Source organism: Carcharhinus amblyrhynchos, chromosome 5 (genome assembly GCF_965287045.1).
Source record: "Carcharhinus amblyrhynchos chromosome 5, sCarAmb.v2.hapA, whole genome shotgun sequence".
Classification (NCBI taxonomy): Eukaryota; Metazoa; Chordata; class Chondrichthyes; order Carcharhiniformes; family Carcharhinidae; genus Carcharhinus; species Carcharhinus amblyrhynchos.
In genome coordinates, this window is record NC_137328.1 from 22,047,751 (window position 1) to 22,071,874 (window position 24,124).

At 41.5% G+C, this 24,124-nt stretch overlaps 1 protein-coding gene across 6 annotated transcripts in view; it reads right to left on the minus strand.

Moving 5' to 3' along the window:
* LOC145342916 (nuclear factor 1 B-type-like) overlaps positions 1–24,124 on the minus strand; it is a 309,688-nt gene that overhangs the window by 109,560 nt on the left and 176,004 nt on the right. For 4 of the 6 annotated variants that reach the window (XM_080188528.1, XM_080188529.1, XM_080188532.1 and 1 more), the window contains exon 3: positions 22,504–22,557. The exons of the other annotated variants lie outside the window; for them this stretch is intronic. In XM_080188528.1, the coding sequence (XP_080044654.1) occupies positions 22,504–22,557 (54 nt within the window). The remainder of the gene's footprint in view (positions 1–22,503; positions 22,558–24,124) is intronic. 6 annotated transcript variants of the gene reach the window in all.

The window sequence follows — 24,124 nt, forward strand, 5'->3', positions numbered from 1 at the left end:
TTGATATGTTTTGGCAAAATGACTGGAACAAATTGATGTAAACTCCACAACATTATCCACACCAACAAGTTCAACAACATTGAGTGAATTACTTTACTTCCTGTCCATTATAAATTGATTTGGATAAACTGTTATCTTGTCTTCAATTTCAAGGATCATTAAGCTCTAAAGAGGTCACAAAAGGCTGCAAAGAGATATAGATAGGTTAAGTGAAAGGACAACAAGATGTCAGATGGCGTATAATGTGGAGAGAAGAGATTTTGTTCAGTTTGCTCAGAAGAACAGAAACACAGAATAGTTTTCAAAAGGTGTGAAACTTGTAAATGTTGATGGTCAGAGACAGAGTTTGATGTACTTACACAAGGAACACAAAAAGTTAGAATTATAGAATCTCTATTGTGCAGAAGGAGGCCATCAAGTCTGCATGACCGTCTGACAGAGCAGCACATCCACCTCGGAACATTAGCTGAATTTCTGGATTAATAGTCTAGCAATAATACCACTAGGCCATCACCTCCCCAGGGTCCTGCATCTACTCATGTTAGAATTTGATAGGTTTCTGTGACATCATCCCTCATTCTTCTAAACTCCAGCAAATATAATCCCAATTGACTCAATCTCGCCTCATATGTCAGTCCCTCCACAATCTGGTAAACCTTTACTGCATTCCCTCCATATCAAGTACATCCTTCCTCATTTAAGGAGACCAAACCTGCACACAATATTCACATTGAAAGAAGAAGCATGTTTGATCGACCGTAGTCCTCTTATGTTTTTGTGTTCCTTATAGTATATAAAGAAATCAATCTCATTTGTTGGTGATAGTTTGTTGGAAATTTCCATTGCAATAACTTTTTAATAGATATTTTTTATCAGTTCAATGAGAACAACACAGCAGCTATCTCGAAGTTTGCAAGGAGATCCAGAGTTCAATTGGCAGCCTTCTATTTCACTGCTGGTTTGGTTTATGTACTGGAACACAGCAACTTTGATTCAGAGGGTGGGATTTTCTGGCTGTGTTCGCCCCAAAACCAGAAAATCCCACCCAAGATTAACGGGCCTTTGCATGGTCTGCCTCTCCCCACCACTCCCACCGCCTGCTACGATTCCGGTGGCAGGTGGGAGGGAAAATTCCCCCCAGAGAGTCTTCCAATCCTGGAGGATGGGTGATTATTTTACATCAGGAATAACACTCCCAGAGTTTAAAACCTGGTGCGTCTGAGGTAATTTAATTCGGCTAGCACAACTCTAATTGAGCTCAAAGCTCCATCTTGTTTACTTGCTCATTGGAGATGGTGCCACTGGCTAGACTAGGATTCACCATCCATCTCTGATTGCTCTTGAGGAGATGGTGGTGAACAACCTTTTGAACCAATTCAGTTACTGTGAGATGTAGGTACTCTCACAATGCTGTTAGGGAGGGATTTTGACCCAGTTACAGTGGGAATGGTGATATATTTCCCAAATCAGGATGGCGCAGCTTAGAGGTGATCTTCCATGTGGCGACATTCTCATATGCCAGTTGGCTTTGTTCTTCCAGGTGGTAGAGGTTATTTGCTTGAGTGATGCTATCAAAGCAGCCCTGGGAGTTACTGTATTGCAACTTGTCGATGTACACATTGCCACTGGGTAGAATCTTGTTTATTTTAAGATTCAGGACATTTTCTAGGTCCCGGTCCAAAGTGATCATCTAGAAGGCAGCCTTCTAACTGTCTGCCTGTGCACTCAATTAAGGAAAGTGGGCAGGTTCCTGAAGCTCCCAGTACAACTAAAGAGCCTGAGGCTTTATTCCACCTGCAGTCTCTCTAGGACTGGTGGACATTGCTCAGGCAGGATGGAAAGTGTGAGTCTGCTTCAGAAGAGAGCATAGAACTTCCAAAATGAAGCTGGTAAACCCACTGCAGTGGGAGGTGAAATCATCTTAGAGGATTTGTTTGGGCTATGATCATGAATTGGGGCAGACCCTCTACTACTGACATCCAGGCACCTTAAAGGACTTTAGTGCTCAGAATTTAGTGGAAAGCTGCTCTGATGCTCCCTCAGAAGATCCCTGATGGCATATTCCTCATCACCCTTCAATATGTCCTTAATTGATGATCATCTCCTGCTGGGTCTCCAAGTTCTAGTCTCCCCCACAAGGAAGGCAACTCTCACTCTTTCTCTCCGCACTTTAAGCCCTCCTGGTCTTGTTGATTCTCAGAAAGGAAGGAAATTGAAGATTGCCCTTGTATTATTGCTTCAGTATCAGTGGAGTATGATTCTTTGTGCAAAATTGACAAGAAATTGGCAGGATATCTCCAGTATCAATTCTAATCTTTCTCTGGAGTGGAGAAAAGCCCCTTCCAGCATTCCATACTTCTTGGTCATGGCGTATGGTAGAATATAAATCTAGTCTGTGCTTCTTGTATCTGTTACAAATATTCATCAATTTTCAACTTTCAGAAGTTGTAAATTTACTTCTTTGCCAATTGTTAGTTTTTGGGGGCCAGTAAAGGAGAGCAGAGTTGGAGCTGTAGCTGGGAGAAGGGTGACACCACCAAGAATTGCAAAGAAGTTTTTGAGCAGGGCTTATGTGAAAATCAGAATTTCACTTCAGACCCATGATTACCTTTTGTTGAAATCACTCAAAATATACATTTGTACAATATGAGTATGAACCTGAAAATGCTAGAAATCATTTGCAGGCAATGCCACTTAACCATAGGATCATCATAGAATCCGTGCAGTGCAGAAGGAGGTCATTTGGCCCATCGAGTCTGCACTGACCACAATCCCACTCAGGCTCTATTCCCGTAACCCCACATATTTACCTTGCTAATCCCCTGACACAAGGGTCAATTTAGGATGCCCAATAAACCTAAACCACACATTTTTGGACAGTAGGAGCAAACTGGAGGAAACCCACACAGACATGGAGAGAATGTGTAAACTCCACACAGACAGTGACCTGAGACTGGAATTCAACCCTGGTGCTGTGAGGCAGCAGTGCTAACCATTGTGCCACTGTGGCACCCTTACTTAAAATTTACTTTCAACGAGCAATAGTACTTTTAGTTTATGGTGATATAAGACAAACTTGACAAAGTGGTCGATCTGGATTTGGCAGAGGTGATTCATGGAATCACAACCACCTTTGTGCTGCATTCCACAGTGTTACAATAGAACAATAGTACAAAGACATACTATAGAGCGTAAAACACACACCTGACATACCAAGAACTGCCCTCTGACACCACTGATGGACTTAGTGACATCAACATTTTTTTCAGTTGTCAAAGGAAAAAAGATACTAAGAGACTGATACTTGCTGGATGGCAGTGCACAGGATGCTGTTGATTGTTCCTTTTCCCAGTCTCAGGTAAGAACATACTTTGAACTTTGAAACATAACATACAGGATTGGTGCCTTTCTAAATCGCAGGCAAAGTTCCAGCTATACAGAAACACTCAGACACGCGTTGCTGGCAGCTCCACATAATTAAAAACAGACTGTAAAATTACTAGCTGAGGGCTATAGACCTTAACTCTTCATTGTTCAATCCAACTTCCTTTGTAGACAAAGAGTACTGTGTTTACAGATTTCTTGGATAGGTTGATCTGCAGACAGACAGTTAATGAAAGAGGCATTCTTCTGTTCTAATTTATTCAGAGGTAGTTTTTGAAGCATCTCCCTAAGAATAGCTAAAATCTGAAGGCTTATTGGGAGAAGAGAAATATGTAAATTAGCTGAAAGTCCTTGCATCATCAAGCATGCGTGCAATTACCTGGGGTTGGACCATGCTGCAAGTGTAAGGTCACGGGTTAAACTGATCGTTGTTTCAAAAATGGGTCAGCTTCATCTTATTTGAAAGCACACAACACAATAGATATTCTGATAGGTTAGTGGGCAAATGCATCGTTATTTGTGTTATTGGGCTAGGCAGACCAGGAAAATGCTGGTCCAATTTCTGTGCTGTGTTGACTTAGCTGATGGCTTCCACTTGGGTAAAGAGAAAAAATAATCAGGAATGAAATGACTTTCAGCGAGTCCTGCTGTAAAGAGGAGAGAGGAAGATTGACCTGATGCATCAAATAGTTCATTTACCCACCCCTGCCTTGTTCCTAGTGTGTTCCTTGGGAATAATCACCATTTGAGTGAAGTGCTAGAGGGCACCGAGTGCCCACAAAACAGTACACCAGAATGAGTTATTGCCCGCAGGAGTTAGAAAAGGAAAACAAAATGAAGGGAGAATTTGTAATAGAAAGCAGATAACCACAAGCCTAAAAATTGCCTTTGTCTAGTGGTGATCAGTAGTAACCTGAGACAGTGGCGTCCAATTACACTGACGTCCATTAAACAAAAGTGAGCAAGACCCATAAAAATCCCACAGGAACAAAGTGCACTAACAGGACATGGAAATCCTTCAGCAAACAATCTAAATGCACTAACAGTATGTTCCTCAGAAAGCAAAAATTCCATATCAGAAGTTACTCATCACTAGATACATATTTTGGCAACGTCCTGGTCAGGAACCTTTAACTTCACTAAATCAGCTGAATGTCAAACCACAACTCCCAAGATTCCTGGCAGTCCAGCAATATAAATGGTTCTTTTCTTAGAAGCGAGAGTTCACATCTGCAAATGGAATTTTAGTGTGCACTTTATTTTTAGCATTTTTTTCAATGTGGTCAATGCTAGTTTTTGAGTAGGTTGCTGATTTCACTTTTATTTTGCTTGTGCATGTTTCTTGAAGAATGAAGGTTCTTGGAAAAATTACAGGGATTAGGCTTGTGGTTGATTGAGAGGCTGATTACACGGAAAAAGATTTTACATTTTTGGGTAGGGACACCTATATTAGCGTCAAATTCAGATCCTGACACTCCACTGTGCTCACACTGTGTCGGGAGCAGCAATCTGGCATTGATTTTACCTGGATTGGCCAACTAGTGGGCAGCAGAAACATTAACCATTCAATTAAGGACAGTGCGCAGGCCCTCAAAGCTGGGAGGCCAGAAGACCTCCATCACTGCAGCCTGCCATTTCAGGTAAGGGAGAGAGAGAAGGCACCTCAAGGATGAGGTGCCCTCTCAGAGCTTTTAAAATATTTGAAAGGAAAAATGCTGTGACCAGGTAGGGGGAGGCCAGCGACAGCCTGGAGTGCTGGCTTCCTGATCTAACACAAGAAATCTGCCTTCAGGCAGTGGCTGTGCTTCCAAGGCCACAGGAGATCCATCGGCTGACAGGCCCTGATCACAACTGGCCTTTCAATCATCTTAACAAGCTATTTGCTGTTTGTGCATCCACCTACCTGTATTGCAATCCCCATAATAATTTTTTTGTAAGCTGTGAACCTACACAGGAGCGTGTCCAAATTTTTAAGTGTACAAATGCACTAACTAAGAACTACAGATATATTTGCCGGAATTTTCCGATCGTTCACACCAGCGAGATTTTCCCATCCTGCTGCAGTGAACAGAGATTTGGCGTGGTGCCACATTCTCTGTCTTCGTTACAGCGGGAGCTTGGCTGGTAAGATCGCACCCATTGTTTGTAAATCCAAATGAACAAAACTGGTGACAAAGGTGCCAGAGTTTACAAAGAGGAAAAAGAGATAATGTTACACAATTAGCCAACAATAAAACTTGCAAATCTAAAATAAATGCTAAAACAGGAAATATTAGACACATCTATGGGGTGTTTGAAGAGCATACAACTGAAACATTAACACAGCATCTCCTCTGTTGGAGCATGTTCAGTGTTTGCCATTTATGTTGAAAACACCTCATTGCATTTCGCAGGAGAATCAAATATAGATACATGGATCACACTCTAATTAACAAATAGACAGGGCTCATAGATTCTAATTATTACTGAATGATAATGTTTCTGAAGTACAGATAAGAGTGCCAGATTCAAATCACTGAACACACAAACTGTTTTAATTTTTGAGAAGGAAACTAGTCTGGAATCACCTGGAAATCAGATGGCATTGCACCTATTCACTGTGAATATACTATAATTCGATATGGGGTTAATATAGATTGGTACTTGATGTTTGGTTTAGACATCGTGGGCCAAAGGGCCTGTTTCCGTGTTGTATAACTCTACAAGATGAACAGTTCTCAAAAATGATTACAAAAACAGAAAATCTGGATAAACTCAGCGGGTCTGGCAGCATCTCTGGAGAGAGAAACACAGTGAACGTTCCCTTCTGGCAGCTTTGGTCGCTGCACTTGCGGAAGGATATATTGGCCTTGGAGGGAGTGCAGAGGAGGTTCACTAGGCTGATACCAGAGATGAGGGGGTTGGCCTATGAGGAGAGACTAAATAGACTGGATCTGTACTCGTTGGAGTTTAGAAGGATGAGGGGGGATCTTATAGAGACGTATAAGGTAATGAAGGGGATGGATAGGGTAGAGGTAGAGAGATTCTTCCCGCTTAGAAAGGATAGCAGGACTAGAGGGCACAGCCTCAAGATAAGGGGGGGGGGCAGTTTAGATCAGAGTTGAGGAGGAACTTCTTCATTCAAACGGTGGTGAATCTCTGGAATTCTCTGCCCATTGAAGTGGTGGAGGCTACCTCGCTAAATATATTTAAGTCACGGGTAGATAGGTTTCTGATAGACAAGGGAATTAAGGGTTGTGGGGAGAAAGTGGGAAAGTGGAACTGATCCACTTCAGATCAGCCGTGATCTTATTGAATGGTGGGGCAGGCTCGAGGGGCTAGATGGCCTACTCCTGCTCCTATTTCTTATGTTCTTAGATGCTGTCAGGCCCACTGAGTTTGCGAGGCATTTTCTGTTTTTATTTCAGATTTCCATCCTCTGCAGTATTTTGTTTTTATTCAAAAATAATTGTTATTTGGGAGATAACAGGAAGTCACACGGTAAGTTTGGCAACATTTAGTAGTACCAATTGGGATAATGTTAGAATCCTTCCAACACAGTTATGCCATTTTTTAAATAAGGAGATTGAATTTGTACACAGCACTCTGCGGGCCGAATTTTCCCGTTTCGCCCAGTTTAGGAAACGTTGTGGGCAGGAAATGGACTGTGCAAAGGTCTGTTGACTTCGAACAGGATTTTCCAACCTTGGAGCGAGCATGGCTCGAAAATCCCACCGTATATGTGGTCTCATCAACATCCTATATAATTGTAAAACATCCTTACTTTTATATTCTATTCCTTTTGCAAAAAATGAGATTATTCCATTTGTCTTCTTAATCACTTGTTATACCTGCATACTAACTTTTTGTTTCAAATGCCAGGATGCTCAGATCCCTCTGTACCTCAGAGTTCTATAGTCTTTAATTTCTCCCCATAAAATGTGGATTAGCATTGGCGAAGAACAAAGAACAATCTAAATTAACACTTCTAAATTGGATGAGGGTTAATTTAATTGGGATTTGAAAGGATATAGTCAGGCTAAAATCAAATTAAAGATAATACTGGATCCAAAAATGAGTCATATAAAGTTGCTAGATAAAGTAACAAGCCTGAGGATTGGCAGCAGTTCAGTCAGTATTCAGCAAGGGGGAATCAAGAGATTGATTAAGAGTGGGAGCAATAAAGTATAAGAATAAACTTACAAGTAACATAAATATGAACTGTAAAAGCTTCTATAAGTATGTAAAAAGAAAAAGATTAGTGAAGACAAATGGAGATCTTTTACAGTCTGAAATGGGAGAATTTATAACAGAAAACAAGGAAATGGCAAAGCAATTAAAGCGTGACTTTAGTTCTGTCTTCATGGAGAAAGACACAAATAACTTTTATTATGCTAAGGAATCAAGAGTCTAGTGAGAAGAAGGATTTGAAGGAAATTAGTATTATTAGAAAAATTAATGGTACTGGAAGAGTCTGATAATCTGCATCCCAGGGTACTAAAGATGGTGGTCATGGAAACAGTGCATGGGTTGTCTTGCAAAATTTGTTATCTTCCAAAATTCTGTACTTGTGGAACAGTCCCGGCAGATTGGAGGGTGGCAAATGTAACACTACTATTTAAAAAAGGAGCGAGGGAAAAAACAGGGAATTACAAACCGGCCTGCCTAATATCAGTAATAGGAAAAATGCGAGAGTCTATGATAAAGGATGTGATAACAGGACACTTATCAACAGGATTAGATAAAGTCAACATGGATTCATGAAAGAGGAATCATGTTTGACAAACCCACTGGAATTTTTTTGAGGACGTAACTAGTAGAATAGATAAGGGGGAACCAGTGGATGTGGTATATCTTGATTTTCAGAAAGCTTTGGATAAGGTTCCAGATAAGAGAGTTGGCTGACAAAATTAAAGCACGTGGGATTGGGGATGATATATTGGTATGGATTGAGAACTGGTTAACAAACAGAAAATAGAACAAGAATAAATGGCTCTTTTTCAAATTGGCATGTCGTGCCCCTAGTGGGGTTGCGCAGGGATCAGTGCTTGGCACCCAGATTTTCACAATGTGTATCAATGGTATGGATGAAGGAACCAAGTGTAATATTTCCAAGACTACTGATGACGACATGCTAATTAGTGGAAATCTGAGTGATAAGAAGGATGTTAAGAAGCTTCAAGGTGATGTAGATAAGTTTAGTGAGTGGACAAATACATGTAGTAGTAACAGATGTAGTATAATATGGATAAACGTGCAGTTATCCACTTTTAATGGAGAAACAGAATGGCAGAGTATTATTTAAACGATGGAAGATTGGGAAATGTTGACCTGGCTGTCCTAGTGCATTGAATGCAAGCATGCAGGTGTAGCAAGCAGTTAGGAAGTGAAATGGTATGTTGGCTTTCAGTGCAAGAAGACTTGAGTACATGAGAAAGGATGCCTTACTGTAGCTGTACAAGGCCTTGGTGAAACCACATCTGGAGTACTGGGTGGAATTTTAGTGGCACGTCCGCCGAAGTTTGTACGATCCCACGTAAGGCCAACGGAGAATGCCATCCTCCAAGCCCCCTGAATCGAGGTGGGCATGCCAGTAACATTCTGGCCTTTATGTGAAGTCTTGGTCTCCATATCCAAAAAAAGATATATTTGCTATAGAGAGAGTACAGTAAAGGTTCACCAGACTGATTCCTAGGATGGCAGGATTGTCATCTGAGGAGCGATTGGGTCGACTGGGCCTGAATTCACTGGGATTTAGAAGTATGAGATGGGTTTGAACTGAAACATACAAAATCTGAGGGCTGGACATACTGGATGTAGGGATGGTGTTTCCTCTGACTTGGAAGTCGATTACAGTCTCAGGATCGACCATTTAGCACTGAGATAAGGAGAAATTTTTCACTCAGAGAGTGATAAACCTGTGGAATTCTCTATTACAGGATGCTGTGGAGGTAAAGTCACTGAATATATTTAAGAAGGAAATAGATTTCTGGAATCAAAATGTGTCAAGAGGAGTGGGGAGGGAGCAGGTGCATGGCGTTAAGATAGATCAACTATGATGGTGGCCTACTCCTGCTCCTATTTTCTATGAAACCAAAGATAAAAGGAAAACCAACAGCAAAACAATGGGTGATCTTTAAGAATATATCAGATACAGGCTTGGTACATTTCAATGTGCGGGAAAGGCAGGGGAACCAAGACCCCAGCCCTTCGGATGATGAAGGGGATAGAGATTTGATGAAACAAAATAAAGCTGTATGGTGCATGTCTGATTAATGCTTCAAGCAAGAACTAGATCAAAAATAACAAGTTGAGAAGTGAAAAAAAGATAATAAGACTGACAAAGCAAGAATGTGAGAATAGAAAGGCAGTTAACATAAAAGGAAACACAACATTCTTCAACCAGCATCCAAATAGTAAATGGTTAGTCAGAGGCTGGGTGCGGTCTATAGGGACTAAAAAGGTGACTCTTGTTTGAAAACGAGGCTGAAACACTGAATAAGTACTTTGTACTGATATTTAATTAGGAAGAGGATGTTGATAAAGTATCAGTAGAAGCGGAAATGTTGGAGGTAATGTGGGTGTGGTGAAAACTGATAGCCAGTTGTGCTGGAAAGGCTGGCTGTGTTTGAAATAGATAAGCAGCCTGCTCTGGGTAGCTTGCACTACAGGTTGCGAAGGAAAATGGGAGTGTAAATAAGGGAATGGAATTGCCTTAGCCTTCCAATCTTCCCAAGGTATGGGGGAGGTGTCAGAGGATGAGAGAGTGGGAAACGTGACACCTTACTCAAGAAAGGGTGCAAGGGAATTCTTAGTCCAGGCCAGTCAGTTTATTATCCATGGCGGGTCAGATTTTGGAAATAATCAACAGTCACTTGGAACTGAGTTAATTAAGGAAAGCCAGCTGAAAGGCAGACCATGCTTGATTAATTTAATTTAACTTTTTGATGAAGTAACAGAGGAAGTCGATAAATACAATAAAATAAATAATAATAAATAAAGACAAATATGTTGACTATCAATATGCATTTTAAGAAAGTGTTTCACAAAGTACCACATAAAGATTGGTTACCATAATTGAGGCTCATGGAATAGGAGGATCAGTGTCAGATTGGATAAAAATCGGCATCAGTGAGTTGTGATGAGTGGTTATTTTTCATCCCACAGTATGGTGAAGATTGGAGACAGCAGAGTTCCTCAAGAGTCAGTACCAAGCTCACTGCTTTCTTGATAAATTTAAATGACTTGGATGTTGAAATAGAGAGTAAAATTTCAAAATTTGTCAATGATACCAAACTTAGAGGTAGGGCAATCAGTGAAACTGATATAAATAGACTGTAACAGGCCAATGTTAGGTTGACAGAATGGGCAGGCAATTGGCAGGTAGAATTTATGATGTGGAGATGCCGGCATTGGACTGGGGTAAACACAGTATGAAGTCTGACAACACCAGGTTTAAGTCCAATCGATTTATTTGATAGTAAACTCACAAGCTTTAGGGATTTGCCCCTTTGTCAGGTGAATGGAGAGTTCTGGCCTCAGACAGAGCACATAACAGCACAGACAGTTTACAGATTACTGATAAGAATGCGAGTCTTTACAACTAACCTGCTATTCAAGTCTTAAAGATGCCGACAATGTGAGTGGAAAGAGCATTATGCATAGGTTATTGTCTCCAGACAGTGCAGTAAGTGAGGTTTTACAAACCCAGGCAAGTCATGGGGGTTACAGATAGCGCGACATGAACCCAAGATCCCGGTTGAGACCATCCTCATGTGTGCGGAACTTGGCTATCTTACAAGGTAGAATTTAACACAGGGTGAGGTGATAAATTTTGGCAGTAGGGATAGGGAGAAGCTATATGAAGTTCATGACACAATTTTGAAAGAGTATGCACGGACAGGAAGTTTAGGCATCTACGTAAACAAGTCCATGAAGGTGGCTGCATATATCAGAGTTATAGGCCCGAATTCTCTGGCCTTTCACACCCTACTGCCACTGCCAGAGAGGATGGAGAATTTGGCGCCCAGCCAAACCTCTGTTCACTGCAGCGGGACTAGAGAATCCCGCTGGTGTGAATGGCCAGGTAATTTGATCCATAGTATCATTTACCACACAGAAGGAAGCCATTTGCCCATCAGGCAGAATTTTATTATTTTTGCACCAAGTACTAGCTCAGGTGAGAATTTCTCGGCAAATCACACCGCACTTGGTGTAGCAGAAATAGAGTTGTGGCCTATGCCATCACACTAGTGGAGTGGGATGACACTGGAAAAGAATGGCAATGTCTGGAAGTCAGAGATTGGGGCACCCTTTCTGAGATCCGATGACAAGAAAGATGAAGCCACCCCTCACACACAGGAACCCAGCACCATCCCCCCCCCGCCCCCACATCATGGGCATGGGAATTGCCCCCTGCCCGACAGACAAGAAACCCCTCCCACATGGAGCTCTCCTGAGTGGGCCCTCTGGCACCACCCCTTGGGGCAGTGCCCAGGCATGTCCTTCTCTCCCCCAGGGGTTGGGGCCTGTACTTAACTGTGCGCTTCCTGCGGGTTCCTTTCACCTGCTTTTTATTTTTAAAACCCTATTGTAAATCTCACTGATACGATACTACGTCAGCAAGGGGAGATCCCAAAGAGATGGGGGTCGGGGGATTATTCAACAGAGAAGCCCTTTAACAAAATTACGATTTACTTAAATGAAATCGTTCCAACATTACCTCCTTGATCTCAAACTCTGGACCATGATAGATAAAAGCAAGTGCCCCACATGCCTTATTAACTATCCCATTCACTTGTTCTGCCTCCTTCAGGGATCTGTGAATAAGTACCCCAAGATCCATCTGTTCCTCTGAGCTTCCTTCTAGGCATTAAATGCTCCCTTGTCTTGCTACTTCTTCCAGCGTGCATTATCTCACATTTATCAGCGTTAAATACTATCTGCAGCTGCTCTGCACATCTGACCAACCTATCTATATCTTTCTGTAACCTCTGATCTTCTTCATTATTAACCATCCTACCAATCTTGTATCATCTTCAAACTTGTTTATCATTCCCCCCACATTATCAGCTACATCGTTTATGTATACAACAATCAATAAGAGATGCAGCACTGAACTCTGTGATACACCACTGGACACCAGCCTCCAGTTACTCAAACAGCCTTCTACCATGACCATTTGTGTCCTATTCTAAAATGGTTTCAGATCCATCTCGCCAAGTCTCCCTGAATTCCACAAGCTTCAACCATCTCAATCAGTCTCCCATATAGGGCCTTGTCAAAGGTTTTGCGACGTTCCATATAAACTACATCAACTGCACTTCCCTGATCCACACGTTCAATCAATTTTTCAAAATACTCTATCAAACTTGTGAGACATGACCTCCCTCTGACAAAACCATGCTGACTATCCCTAAGCAAGCTCTCGAGGTTTCCCTCTTCGTCAGGTGGATGGAGAGTTCTGGCCTCAGACAGAGCATAAGAGTCTGAGGCCAGAACTCTCCACCCACCTGACGAAGAGGGAAACCTCGGAAGCTTGTGAGTTTACTATCAAATAAATCAGTTGGACTTGAACCTGGTGTTGTCAGACCTCTTACTGTGTTTACCCCAGTCCAACGCCGGCATCTCCACATTATCCCTAATCAACCCATGCCTTTCCAAGTGGAGATTAATTCTCTCCCTCAGAGCTTTCTCCAATAGTTTCCCTACCACTGACGTGAGTGAGACTCACCAGTCTGTAATTTCCTGGTTCATCTCTATCACCCTTCCCTTGTGACCAGAGAGGAGTTAAAAATTTGTGTCAGAGCCCCTGCCTCGCCTCCCACAGCAGCAATTCATCCGGGTCTGGGCATGCGTCCAAGTTTAAGCCCATCAGAGCCTCCAGCACCTCTCCAATTCCTGGCCAATTCCGAGAAGCTTCTAAATATGGATTACAACGAACATGCCTACACAACATTATTATGTAATGTTGCACCTGTCATTGTCAGTACTTAGTCCACAACAACAAGGACAATAAGCCCTCAGAACTTGGGACTCCAGGGCTAACAAAACTGGTTATTCAAAAGGAAGTGCTAAGGACTTCCATCTGTCTGTCAATGGGAGGTGGGAACTACTTTGTTAACATGAACAAACCATCAACAGCTCGCCATCGTGTATCACATGACTGAAATCAACTAATTTTGAAAGCTTTTTTATTATAGGACCTGTTTGCCTTGTTTTGTAGCAGATTGCAGTAACATGACTGCTGAAATCTGATCTTCCATCAAGCCGCATGCCTTAAGAATTTAAAGCCTCCTTGAAAACCTATTCCTAAAAATCCTGAGTTGCCCAGGTAAAGAAAACTGGTCCTCTGGCTACAAATATGATCAAGGCTGTCTACTCTACTTGCCAAGTATCTCTTAGTCTGGGGAAATTCCAGTGAATCCTTCTTTCAGCTATCTGGACTCATCTGAATTTCAGCTCCAGAGTGGAAAAGCCCAAATCACCACAGAATCTCTACAGCGCAGAAGAAGATTGTTTGACCCATCAGGTCTGCACACGTGCGTGTGAACAATTAATGCTCCTGACTTAAAATCTGTGAAAGTCTGCTGCTACTGACTTTATAACAACTAACCACACAGAAATTAAGCTTTGGGAACACACCTCAGCAATATCTAAATTAAACCACATTGATTTCAGGCAGTACTCTCTTCCACCTTCTTCTGTCTGGAAAAAGGTACAAAAGTCTGAGGACACGTACCAACCAACTTAAGAACAGCTTCTTCCCTGCTGCCATCAGACTCTTGAATGGATCTACCTCACATTAAGTTGATCTTTCTCTACACCTTAGCTTTGACAGTAATACTGTCCTCGCTCCTTTACTTCTTTATGAACAGTGTGCTTTGTCTGCATAGCGCACAAGAAACAAAACTTTTCACTGTATATCAATACATGTGACAACAATAAATCAAATCATATCAGTAAGGTAGAAGGATTAGGGGAGGGTTTTAGTTTGCCAGTAACACCTTCAAAACTTGCATACACATGAACTCCCAGGCACCTCTTTTTGAAACTGTGCCATTCCGCCTGCACTGCCTCTCATTCTACTTTCTGCCAAAATTCCTCACCTCACACTTCTCTATATTAAATTCTGTCTGTCACATGACTGCCCATTCTGTTAGCCTACTGATGTCCTATTGCAAGCAATTTGCATCACCTTAAATGCTTGCCTCTGCTCCAAATATGATATTATCAGCAAATATTGAACATTTATTCAACATTCTAAGATCCAAGTCATTTACATATAGCAAAAAAAAAGCACTGATCCTAGCAATGCCTTTGGGGAACCCCACTGTCTACCATCTTGCAAAAACGACTCACTGCTTCACCTTGAGCTAATTTTGTATTCAAACGGACAATGAATTTCCTACTCCGTGGGCCTCGATTTTATTAATCAGCCTTTTGTGCAATACTTAGTCAAATGCTTTGTGAGGAGGCTGAGGTGGCTAAGACTGTGGGCAAGATCTTGAACCCACACCCTCCGTCCACGAGGTCGTCAGAAGGAGCATTGTGAGGACACAGGTATCTCCGTGGTGTGTGGGGGGAACTAAATATTGCTTCTGTTGTCATCTCAGTGGAGCTGGTTTCTGGCTCTAAGGTTCCCTACCTCATCAGATTGAGGATGCAAACTCCGCTCACTCTTTTTTATGGCAGTTAAAGTGACAAGATCTGGAGAGAAAACTGACCAGTTGAGCTGAGAAGTTTCACGCCAGGTTCTCATCAGAATAGAAACTCTGCCAAATTATTGTAAGAATTGCCTATTTTCATAAAATAAGATAATGTATCTTCATAGTGTTTTCTAAAACTTAGAAAACTGGTCAAACACCTTTTTAAAATGGATGAATGTATGGGATTTTCTGGCCACGCTCACCCCAAAACTGGAAAATCCCGTCTGAGGTCAATAGACATTTGCACAATCCGCTCCCCTGCCCCTTACAATTCTCCCCTATGCCTATCTGTAATGCCTGAACAAAAAGAGCTGTATGCCAGCTTCGAAGAAATTTACACCTTGTTATCTCTGACGAAACTCAACTGGCCCACTGTTGGCTATAGATAGCAAATCCAAAGCGCACATTTCATAAGCCAGGCCGGCCAACTGGAATTTATTCAACTGTGAGAAAAAAAGAACTCTGCAACTTTTCCTTCAATTCTTAATGGGTGAGACAATTAACCATCTGGATCCATGTGAATTAATACTTCTTTTTCCTGTGGAATTTGCTCCGTAAATCTATCTTTTTTCTATCCCTCTTTTACTGAATGAGTGCCCAGGAGACAATGTGGTGACCCTCCTTCCACAGTTTGATACTGTGCAAATAAACTAACTCTTTGAGTTCATCCTATCTCAAGTTGTGGGGTTTATTGATACAAGGTTTGATCACACCAAAACTGAGATGTTTGGAAACACACCAAAGAAAAAGCAAGTCAAAAACACCTTTCTGTTTATGGACAAATGACAAGAGGAGAAATCAAGAATGTTCAAATTCTTCCTCTCCTTTTCGCACATCTTTCATAAACTCCATGTAGACGACATTCAATGTATTCCCTTTATCAAGCTTCTCTGTTACTTCAAAAAATTCAATTCAAGCATAATTTGCCTGTTACTCATCCATGAAGGCTCTCCTTAATGAATTTAAACCTTTCCAAGTGTTTTTTTGTTTTGTTTACCCCTGAGTATGGGTTTAAAACCCTCACCTATCACTACTATTAAACTAACTGGCCAATCCTTGCTAGGACTATCCTTACAGCATTTTGTTGAAATACAAGCACTATAATTGCCACTCTCCAATTCTCCGGCACCTCCCTTATATTTAGGAAAGATTGAGAAATTGAGGCAAGTGTTTTTGCTATCTCCACCTCCACTTAATTTAGCAATCTGGGACACAAACTATTCTGACAAAGTGATTTATCGACCTGAAGTAGAGCCAGCTTTTCCAGTACTTCATCCGTTTCAAATTTCACACTATCTATTTCTGCTAAATGTTGTACAGAGATTCGGCATTGACTCAATAATAGTTGAATGGACTCCTTCTATGTCATAATTATTATGATCTTATAACACTGTCATATAACCTAATGCAATTGCAATTGTAATATTCAGGTCTATCTCTTCAGACTGTTCGCCACCTTATCTACAACAATGGAGAAGATGTCCATTTGTAGATGAACATGAACAATGCTACAAAACATTGGAGAATGATGGAGTACTCTTTTTTAATTTATTTGGCTGGCCAGGATTTATTGGCCAGCCCTTGTTGCCCTTAGTGCATGGCCTGCTAGACCATTTCAGAGGGCAGTTGAGAGTCAACCACATTGGTGTGGTTCTTGAGTCACATGGTGGCCAGACCAGGTGAGGATGGCAGATTTCCTTCCCTCAAGGACTTTACTGAACCAGATGGGTTTTTCTGACATTCGACAATAGTTTCATGGTCACCAGTAGATTCTTAATTCCAGATATTTTTTATTGAACCCCAGAGTACACCACCTGCCCTGGTGAGATTCTAACCTGAGTCAATAATAGAATTATGATTATAAAATCCCTACAATGCAGAATGAGGCCATTTGGCCCATCAAGTCTGTGCCTACAACAATCCCACCATAGCCCTATCCCTGTAACCCCACATATTTACCCTGCCAATCCCCCTGACACTAAGGGACAATTTAGCAGGCCAATCCACCGAACCTGCACATCTTTGGGTCCCAAGAACATTATTTAAGTTTCTGGATTACTAATCTAGCAGCATTACCACTAGGCGTTCACCTCCCCTGAAATCGCCTGAAATAGTTAATTCGAAAATCACCAATCAAGAATCATCCCTAAGAGGTAAGAACACATAAAAACCTGAAGCTTGCTTGTTATGAACAGCATGTTGAAGCTGGAAGGAGAGATTAAATATTTCAGTCATTTATTTTGAATGAGTCATTCAAAAAATAGGGTCTGTATTGACATGCAAACTTGGGTGAAAAATGTACATTAATTTCATCAAAGTCCGTTGACATTTAATTAAAATTTAATAAATTTCTCTACTATTCCTCCACCCAGATGTCAGTATAATCAACTATCAGGTTACAAGCTCCTATGTGTTACAGCATGACAACAAATGCATCTGCTATTCCACGGAAGAGAAGCCACACACACCTACAAGAAAGTTTTCAAAAGATATAAACATTTTTTTAGCAATGTGTCATCGTAAGAATGTCAGACTCGGTGGGAGGTCACTAAGTACAACTTCTTAAAAATCCCCACAGAGGACCCGCCAAAAGCTGAATAAAATGTAATCTTACGTTGGAAATTTACAGTTAAATGTGATTATTTTCTCACATTAAGCTTTTGCACAAATGGAAATGGGTTTGGAAAATCAGTCTCAACTATTAGTGCAGCTTCTTAATGATATATCCATGATTAAGATGTATTGAAAAAACTTAAATGTTTCCTCATTCCAAATTCAAACTTTGTAATAAAAACAATCCAATTAGAACTTCTTGGGAAGCATTACTGGGTCAAGAACAAATAAATATTCCTCCTTTTAATAAATAAATAGCCATCACTGAACGGCTACAAGGCATTCTGAAAGGGAAAGGTGAAGACAATGGGAAGACAAAGAGCGTTGTATTACATGTTGGTAAAGTTTATTATTGTCACAAGTAAGCTTCCGTTAACACTGCAATGAAGTTACTGTGAAAATCCTCTAGTTTCCACACTCCGGCACCTGTTCGGGTATAGAAAAGGGGAATTCAGCATGGCCAATGAACCTAATCAGCACGTCTTTTGGATTGTGGGAGGAAACCAGAGCACCTGGAGGAAACCCACACAGACACAGGGTGAACGTGCAGACTCCACGCAGACAGTGACCCAAGCTAGGAATCGAACCAGGGTCCCTAGCACTGTCAGGCAGCAGTGCTAACCATTGTGCCAGCCCAACAATATAGGTACCAACAATATAGGTAAACTGAAGAATGAGGTTTTATATCAAGAATTCCGGGAGCCTAGGCATTGGATTAAAAAGCAGGAGCTCCAAGGTTGTAACTCTGGATTCCTCCCGGTACCACGAGCTACTGAGTATAGAAACAGGAAATAGGGCAGATGAATGTGTGGCTGAAGAGTTGGTGAGGAGAAAGGGTTTTAGGTTCCCGGATCACTGGGGCTGTTTCAGGGGAAAGTGGGACATATACAAACGGATGGGCTACACCTGAACCATGTTGGGGCAAACATTCTTGCAAGTAGGTTTGTACTACAGTTGAGAGGAGCTTAAACTAATTTGGCAAGGGGGATGGACGCAGAACATTAGTAAAATAGAGACACATCATGCTACAGTAAAGGAAACAAGTCAGAGTTCAGCTATGTTGAGTGTCAAGTGAGTAAGGCAAGGCTGGATGGTCTATAATTTTTTTAGATATTCATTCATGGGACATAGACATCACTGGCTGGCCAGCATTTATTGCCCATCCCTAGGTGCCCCTGGAGGGCAGTTGAGTGTCAACCACATTGCTACGATTCTGGAGTCACATGTAAGCCAGACCAGATAACGACGGCAGATTTCCTTCCCTCAAGGACATTAATGAACCAGAAGGGTTTTTCTGACAATCAAGAATGGTTTCATGGTCATCTGTAGATTCTTAATTCCAGATATTTTTTATTGAATTCAAATTCTACCATCTGCCATGGAGGAGGACGATGCAGGTACAGAATTCAGGAAAAGATACTGTCAGGACCTTGAGCAGTTTTACATAGGAGGTGAGTAGGTATTGTAGGCTTTGACAGGTTTAAAAATGGAGAAATCCCCAGGCCTGGATGAACTGCATCCCACTCTGCTATGGGAAACAAGGCAGTAAACTGCAAGGGCTCTGAAACAAAATTTTAATTCCTCTCTGGCTGCGTGGGAAGTGCCAGAGGATTGGAGGACAGCTAATGTGGTTCCACTTTTCAAGGAGGGTGGTAAAGATGAACCAGGGAATTACAGTCTCATGTCAATGGTAGGGAAACTACAGGAGGAAACCCCTAAAGGAGAGAATTATCTCCACTTGGAAAGGCATGGGATAGTCAGCATGGCTTTGTCAGAGGGAGGTCATGTCCAACAAATTTGCTTAAAATTTTTGAAAAATTGATTGAGAGTGTGGATGAGGGAAGTGCAGTTGATGTAGTTTATGTCAACTTTAGCAAGGTCCCACACGAAAGACGGATTGGGAAGGTCGAAGCACATGGAATTCAGGGGGACTTGGCGAGATGGATCTGAAACCATCTTAAGAGTAGGACACAAAGGGTGGTCATAGAAGACAGTTTGCATGACAGGAGGCTGGTGTCCAGTGGCATACCACAACGTTCAGTGCTGGGTCCCTTAGCGTTTTTTTATATACATAAATGATATAGATGATAACATGGAAAGAATGTTAGGCGCTTTTGCAGATGACACTAAGGTTGGCAGGGTGATTAATAGTGAAGAAGGTCATAGGTTACAGGAAGAAGGTCATAGGATACAGGAAGATGTGTTGGTAGAGCAGTGGTAGGTGGTATTTAACCCTGATAAGTGCAAGTTGATGTACTTTGGAAGAAGTAACAAGTCAAGGGAGAATTTAATGAAAAGCAGGACACAGGAAGCTCAGAGAAACAGATCTGAGGATACACATTCACAGATTCCTGAAGGTGGCACAGCAGATGAAATAGTGCAGTTAAGAATGCATATGGAAAGCTTGCTTTTATCGAATGTGGCATAGACTACAATAGCAAGGAGATAATGTTGGAGCGCTACCGAATGTTGGATAGGCCAAAGCTGGAATACCATGTGCAGTTCTGGTCACCTCACTATAGGAAGGATATGATTTCACTAGCGAGTATACAGAGGAGATTCAGTTATGTGGGATGGAGCATTTCAGCTATAGGGACTGGATAGGCTTGGGTTGCTTTCTTTAGAGCAGAGAAGTTTGAGTGGGGACATGATTGAGGTTTATAAAATTATGAGGGACATGGACAGAATTAATAGGAAGCAACTGTTTCCCTTGGCTGAGGGGTCAATCACCAGGGGGCATAGTTTTAGGGTAAGGGGCAGGAGATTCAGAGGGGATTTGAGAATAAACTCAGAGGATGGTGGGTATCTGGAATGCACTGCCTGGGAAGGTAAAGGAGGCAGGAAAGCTTACAACCTTTAAAAAGTATTTGGATGAGCACTCAAAATAGCATAACATTTATGTATATGGGACAAGGGATGGAAAATGGGATTAGTGTGGTTTTAGTGGTAGTCATTCATAGAATCAGGGAATTCCTACAGTGCAGAAGAGGCCATTCAGCCCATTGAGTCTGCACCAACCTTCTGACAGAGCATCTTACCCAGGCCTTCTCTCCCACTCTATCTTTATAATCTTACACATTTCCCGTAACTAATCCCATCTACGCTACACATACGAACAATTTAGACACTAAAGGAACAACTTACCATGTCCAATCTACCTAACCTGCACATTTCTTCTGGCTGTGAGAGGAAACCCACACAGACACAGCGAGAATGTGCAAACTCCACACAGTCACCCAAAGGCAAAGTTGAACCTAGGGCCCTGAAGCCATGAAGCAGCAATGCCTATCACTGTGCCACCATGGTGCCCTATTGTCAGTGCAGACTCAATGGGCCAAAGTGCCTTTTCTGCCCTGCATAACTCCATGACTCTATTACAATGGGGCTTGTAAAAGCTAAGAGTGAAAATGTTTAAACAAATATCACAGATTATCAGAATCTCTCCGGAGGCAACAAACTCACTGTGATATAATCAAAGCTCTCAGTAAAACAGGATTGATCTGCAGTAGATTTGCAGTCAGGGACTGCTATCAGCTTGTTACTGAAACAGTAACAGATAGAGAAATGGGGAAACCTTTACAAACAAAGCTCTGAAATTCATCTTACCAAAAATTCAAAAGCCTTTCTGTGAGATTCCCAGGGCTTGAGCAGCAAAGCACAACAAGAAAGGAAAACAAAGTTTCCATGACAAAGGCTTAGGATTACAATATTGAGTGAAAAATATTAATTTTTCAGGACGATTTATCATTTTAAAATAGGAAACGTGTACAGTCTGCCCCTTTTACACTGTTTGTCTTTAACAATAACAATAATACTTGCACCGATCTGAATTGAGTTAAAGATTATTTATTACTCTCACAAATAGGCTTACATTAATGGTGCAATGAAGTTACTATGAAAATCCCTGGGTCAACACACTCAAGGATTGAGGGAGAATTTAGCATGGTCAATGCATCTAACCAGCACATCTTTTTGGACTTTGGGAGGAAACTGGAGCACCCGGAGGAAATCCACACAGACACAGGGAGAATGTGCCCGATTCCGCACAGACAGTGACCCAACTGAACCGGGGTTCCTGGTGCTGTGAAGCAGTAGTGCTAACCACTGTGCCAAAATGAGTACTGCTTCAGTGATATGGACTCATTTATACTGGCAAAGCCCAGTTTACAGTATCCCCACACACTCCCTCATAACTAGATACTTGTTTCAACTTTCTATAGCTGCATGTGTAATACAAGTAGCCATGATATTGCAGCCACACACATATACTGAACTGTGCACGTGAAGAGTTAATTCACATAAAGTAGGTGCACTGTTTACTTCTGGAATGATGTCGCTGAGCAGAAGTTAGCAGAAAACAAAAGGAATTACAGTACCTTGGAAGTATTTTCTAGCTGTACCTAACCTGTTTAGTGGGCTCTTTGTATAATTTTAAGTCATGTATAACTCTACGTGTGAATTCAGGCTGGCTGGAGATGTACCGAAGAATTCATTACACAGAGACTCACTATGGAAGATGGCTTCAGCTTTCAGGTCACAAAATGTACTACACTGATTTCGCATTTTTTGTAAAGGGGAAGTACACTTCACTAATGTAAAATTAAAGCTGGCTTTTTTTTTAGTCTACGCAGCACTGTCATCAGGCAGTAAAGTTGGCAATCAAGAGAGAGGAGGAAGTGAAGTAAGGCTGGATAGGAGATAGGGTCAACACAGTGAGTGAAGGAGAGGGTAACACTGCATTCTGGATGAATACTTTGCTTAGCTTTCACATTTAAATGAAAATTGAAAATGTTTCTGCAGCTTGCAGTGATTCACATACCTGGAGTATTTTTTGTCGACTCGCTGTGACTGGGACTGTCTGCATGACCTGAATCTGGTAAAAAAAAGGAAAAGGAAAGAATGTAAAATAAAAGCTTAAAAATTAAGAGGCTAGATTTCAAAGCAATTTAAATAGCTCACTAACCCATCCAAGACAGATTCTGTCTCCAAATTCTGGCAACACTGCCAGTTAATCAAGGGATTACCAAACACAGGCCGGAATAGTCCGACCTTGCCTGCAGCTGGGGTTCTCCAGTCCCGCTGCAGTGAATGGAGATTTGGCAGAACGCCAAATTCTTTGTCCTTGCTGGCAGTGGCAGCAGGGCGTGCGAGACCAGAGAATTCCAGCCACAATCTCTAACAGGGTTCGTGTGTGGTTAATTATTTAAAAGAAAGATACATTTGAACATTCCACCAAGCTTATAAAACAAAATGTGAAGTTAACAAGGTACTGGTCAAGTTTGGATCAAGCTGTCACATGGGAGCATAATCATTGTTTTATAAAGCACCATTGGGTTTGAGTATTAATTGAGTTTAAAAAAGGGATAAGTTTATAAATGTACATTTCCTCCTGAATTTTCACTGTTTCATATTGGTGTATTACCTGTACACATCTGCAAAGGGCTAGGAACTAATAAGCCAAGGACTAATGATTATGTTAAAAGCAAATTACTGCAGATACTGGCATCTGAAACAAAAACAGTAAATGCTGGAAAATCTCAGCAGGTCTGACAGTTATCTGTGAAGAGTGAAAAGAACTAGTGTTGAGTCTGGATGACTCTTTGTCAGAGCAGACAAATTGCTATGTGTTCATGTTCCAGGGAGCTACTTTTTGCAAGAGTCCTGTGGTGTGTAACAGAACCAGCTCTAGCTGGCCCTTCTTTTGCACTAGGCAGCATGACAAATATTAAACATCTTTTCCGGGCTTAAAGGGCAATCACTATCAATATCAGGGATCCATAAAACAACAAGAACACATAGCACAGCATTGGAAAGATAAATATGATCCTGCAAGATTTTTTTTACACAGAGGGTGGTGGGTGCCTGGAACTCGCTGCCAGAAGAGGTAGTGGAAGCAGACACTATAGTGACTTTTAAGTGGCGTCTTGTCAAATACATGAATAGGATGCGAATAGAGGGATATGGTCCCCAGAAGAGTAAGGGATTTTTATTCTGTCGGGCAGCATGGTCGGGGCAGCTTGGCAGGCTGAAGGACCTGTTCTTGTGCTGTAATTTTCTTTGTTCTTTGTTTTCTTTGATTTATTTATTGTCACATGTATTGGTATACAGTGAAAGATATTGTTTCTTGTGTGCTGTACAAACAAAACAGACCATTCATAGAGTACATAGGAGAGAAGGAAAGGAGAGGGTGTAGAATATTGTGTCACCATTATAGCCAGGGTGTATGGAAAGGTCAACTTCATATATGGTAGGTCCACTCAAAAGTCTGATAGCAGCAAGGAAGAAGTTGTTCTTGGGTCAGTTGATACGTGATCTCAGACTTTCACATCTTTTTCCTAACAGATCGCTTCTCAGCCTTTTGGCTAAGATTAAGTGTTGTATCGACATGCTGTGCTTGGTTGAAGTCATTAGGTTACATTTCAGCTTCATTTGAAGCAATT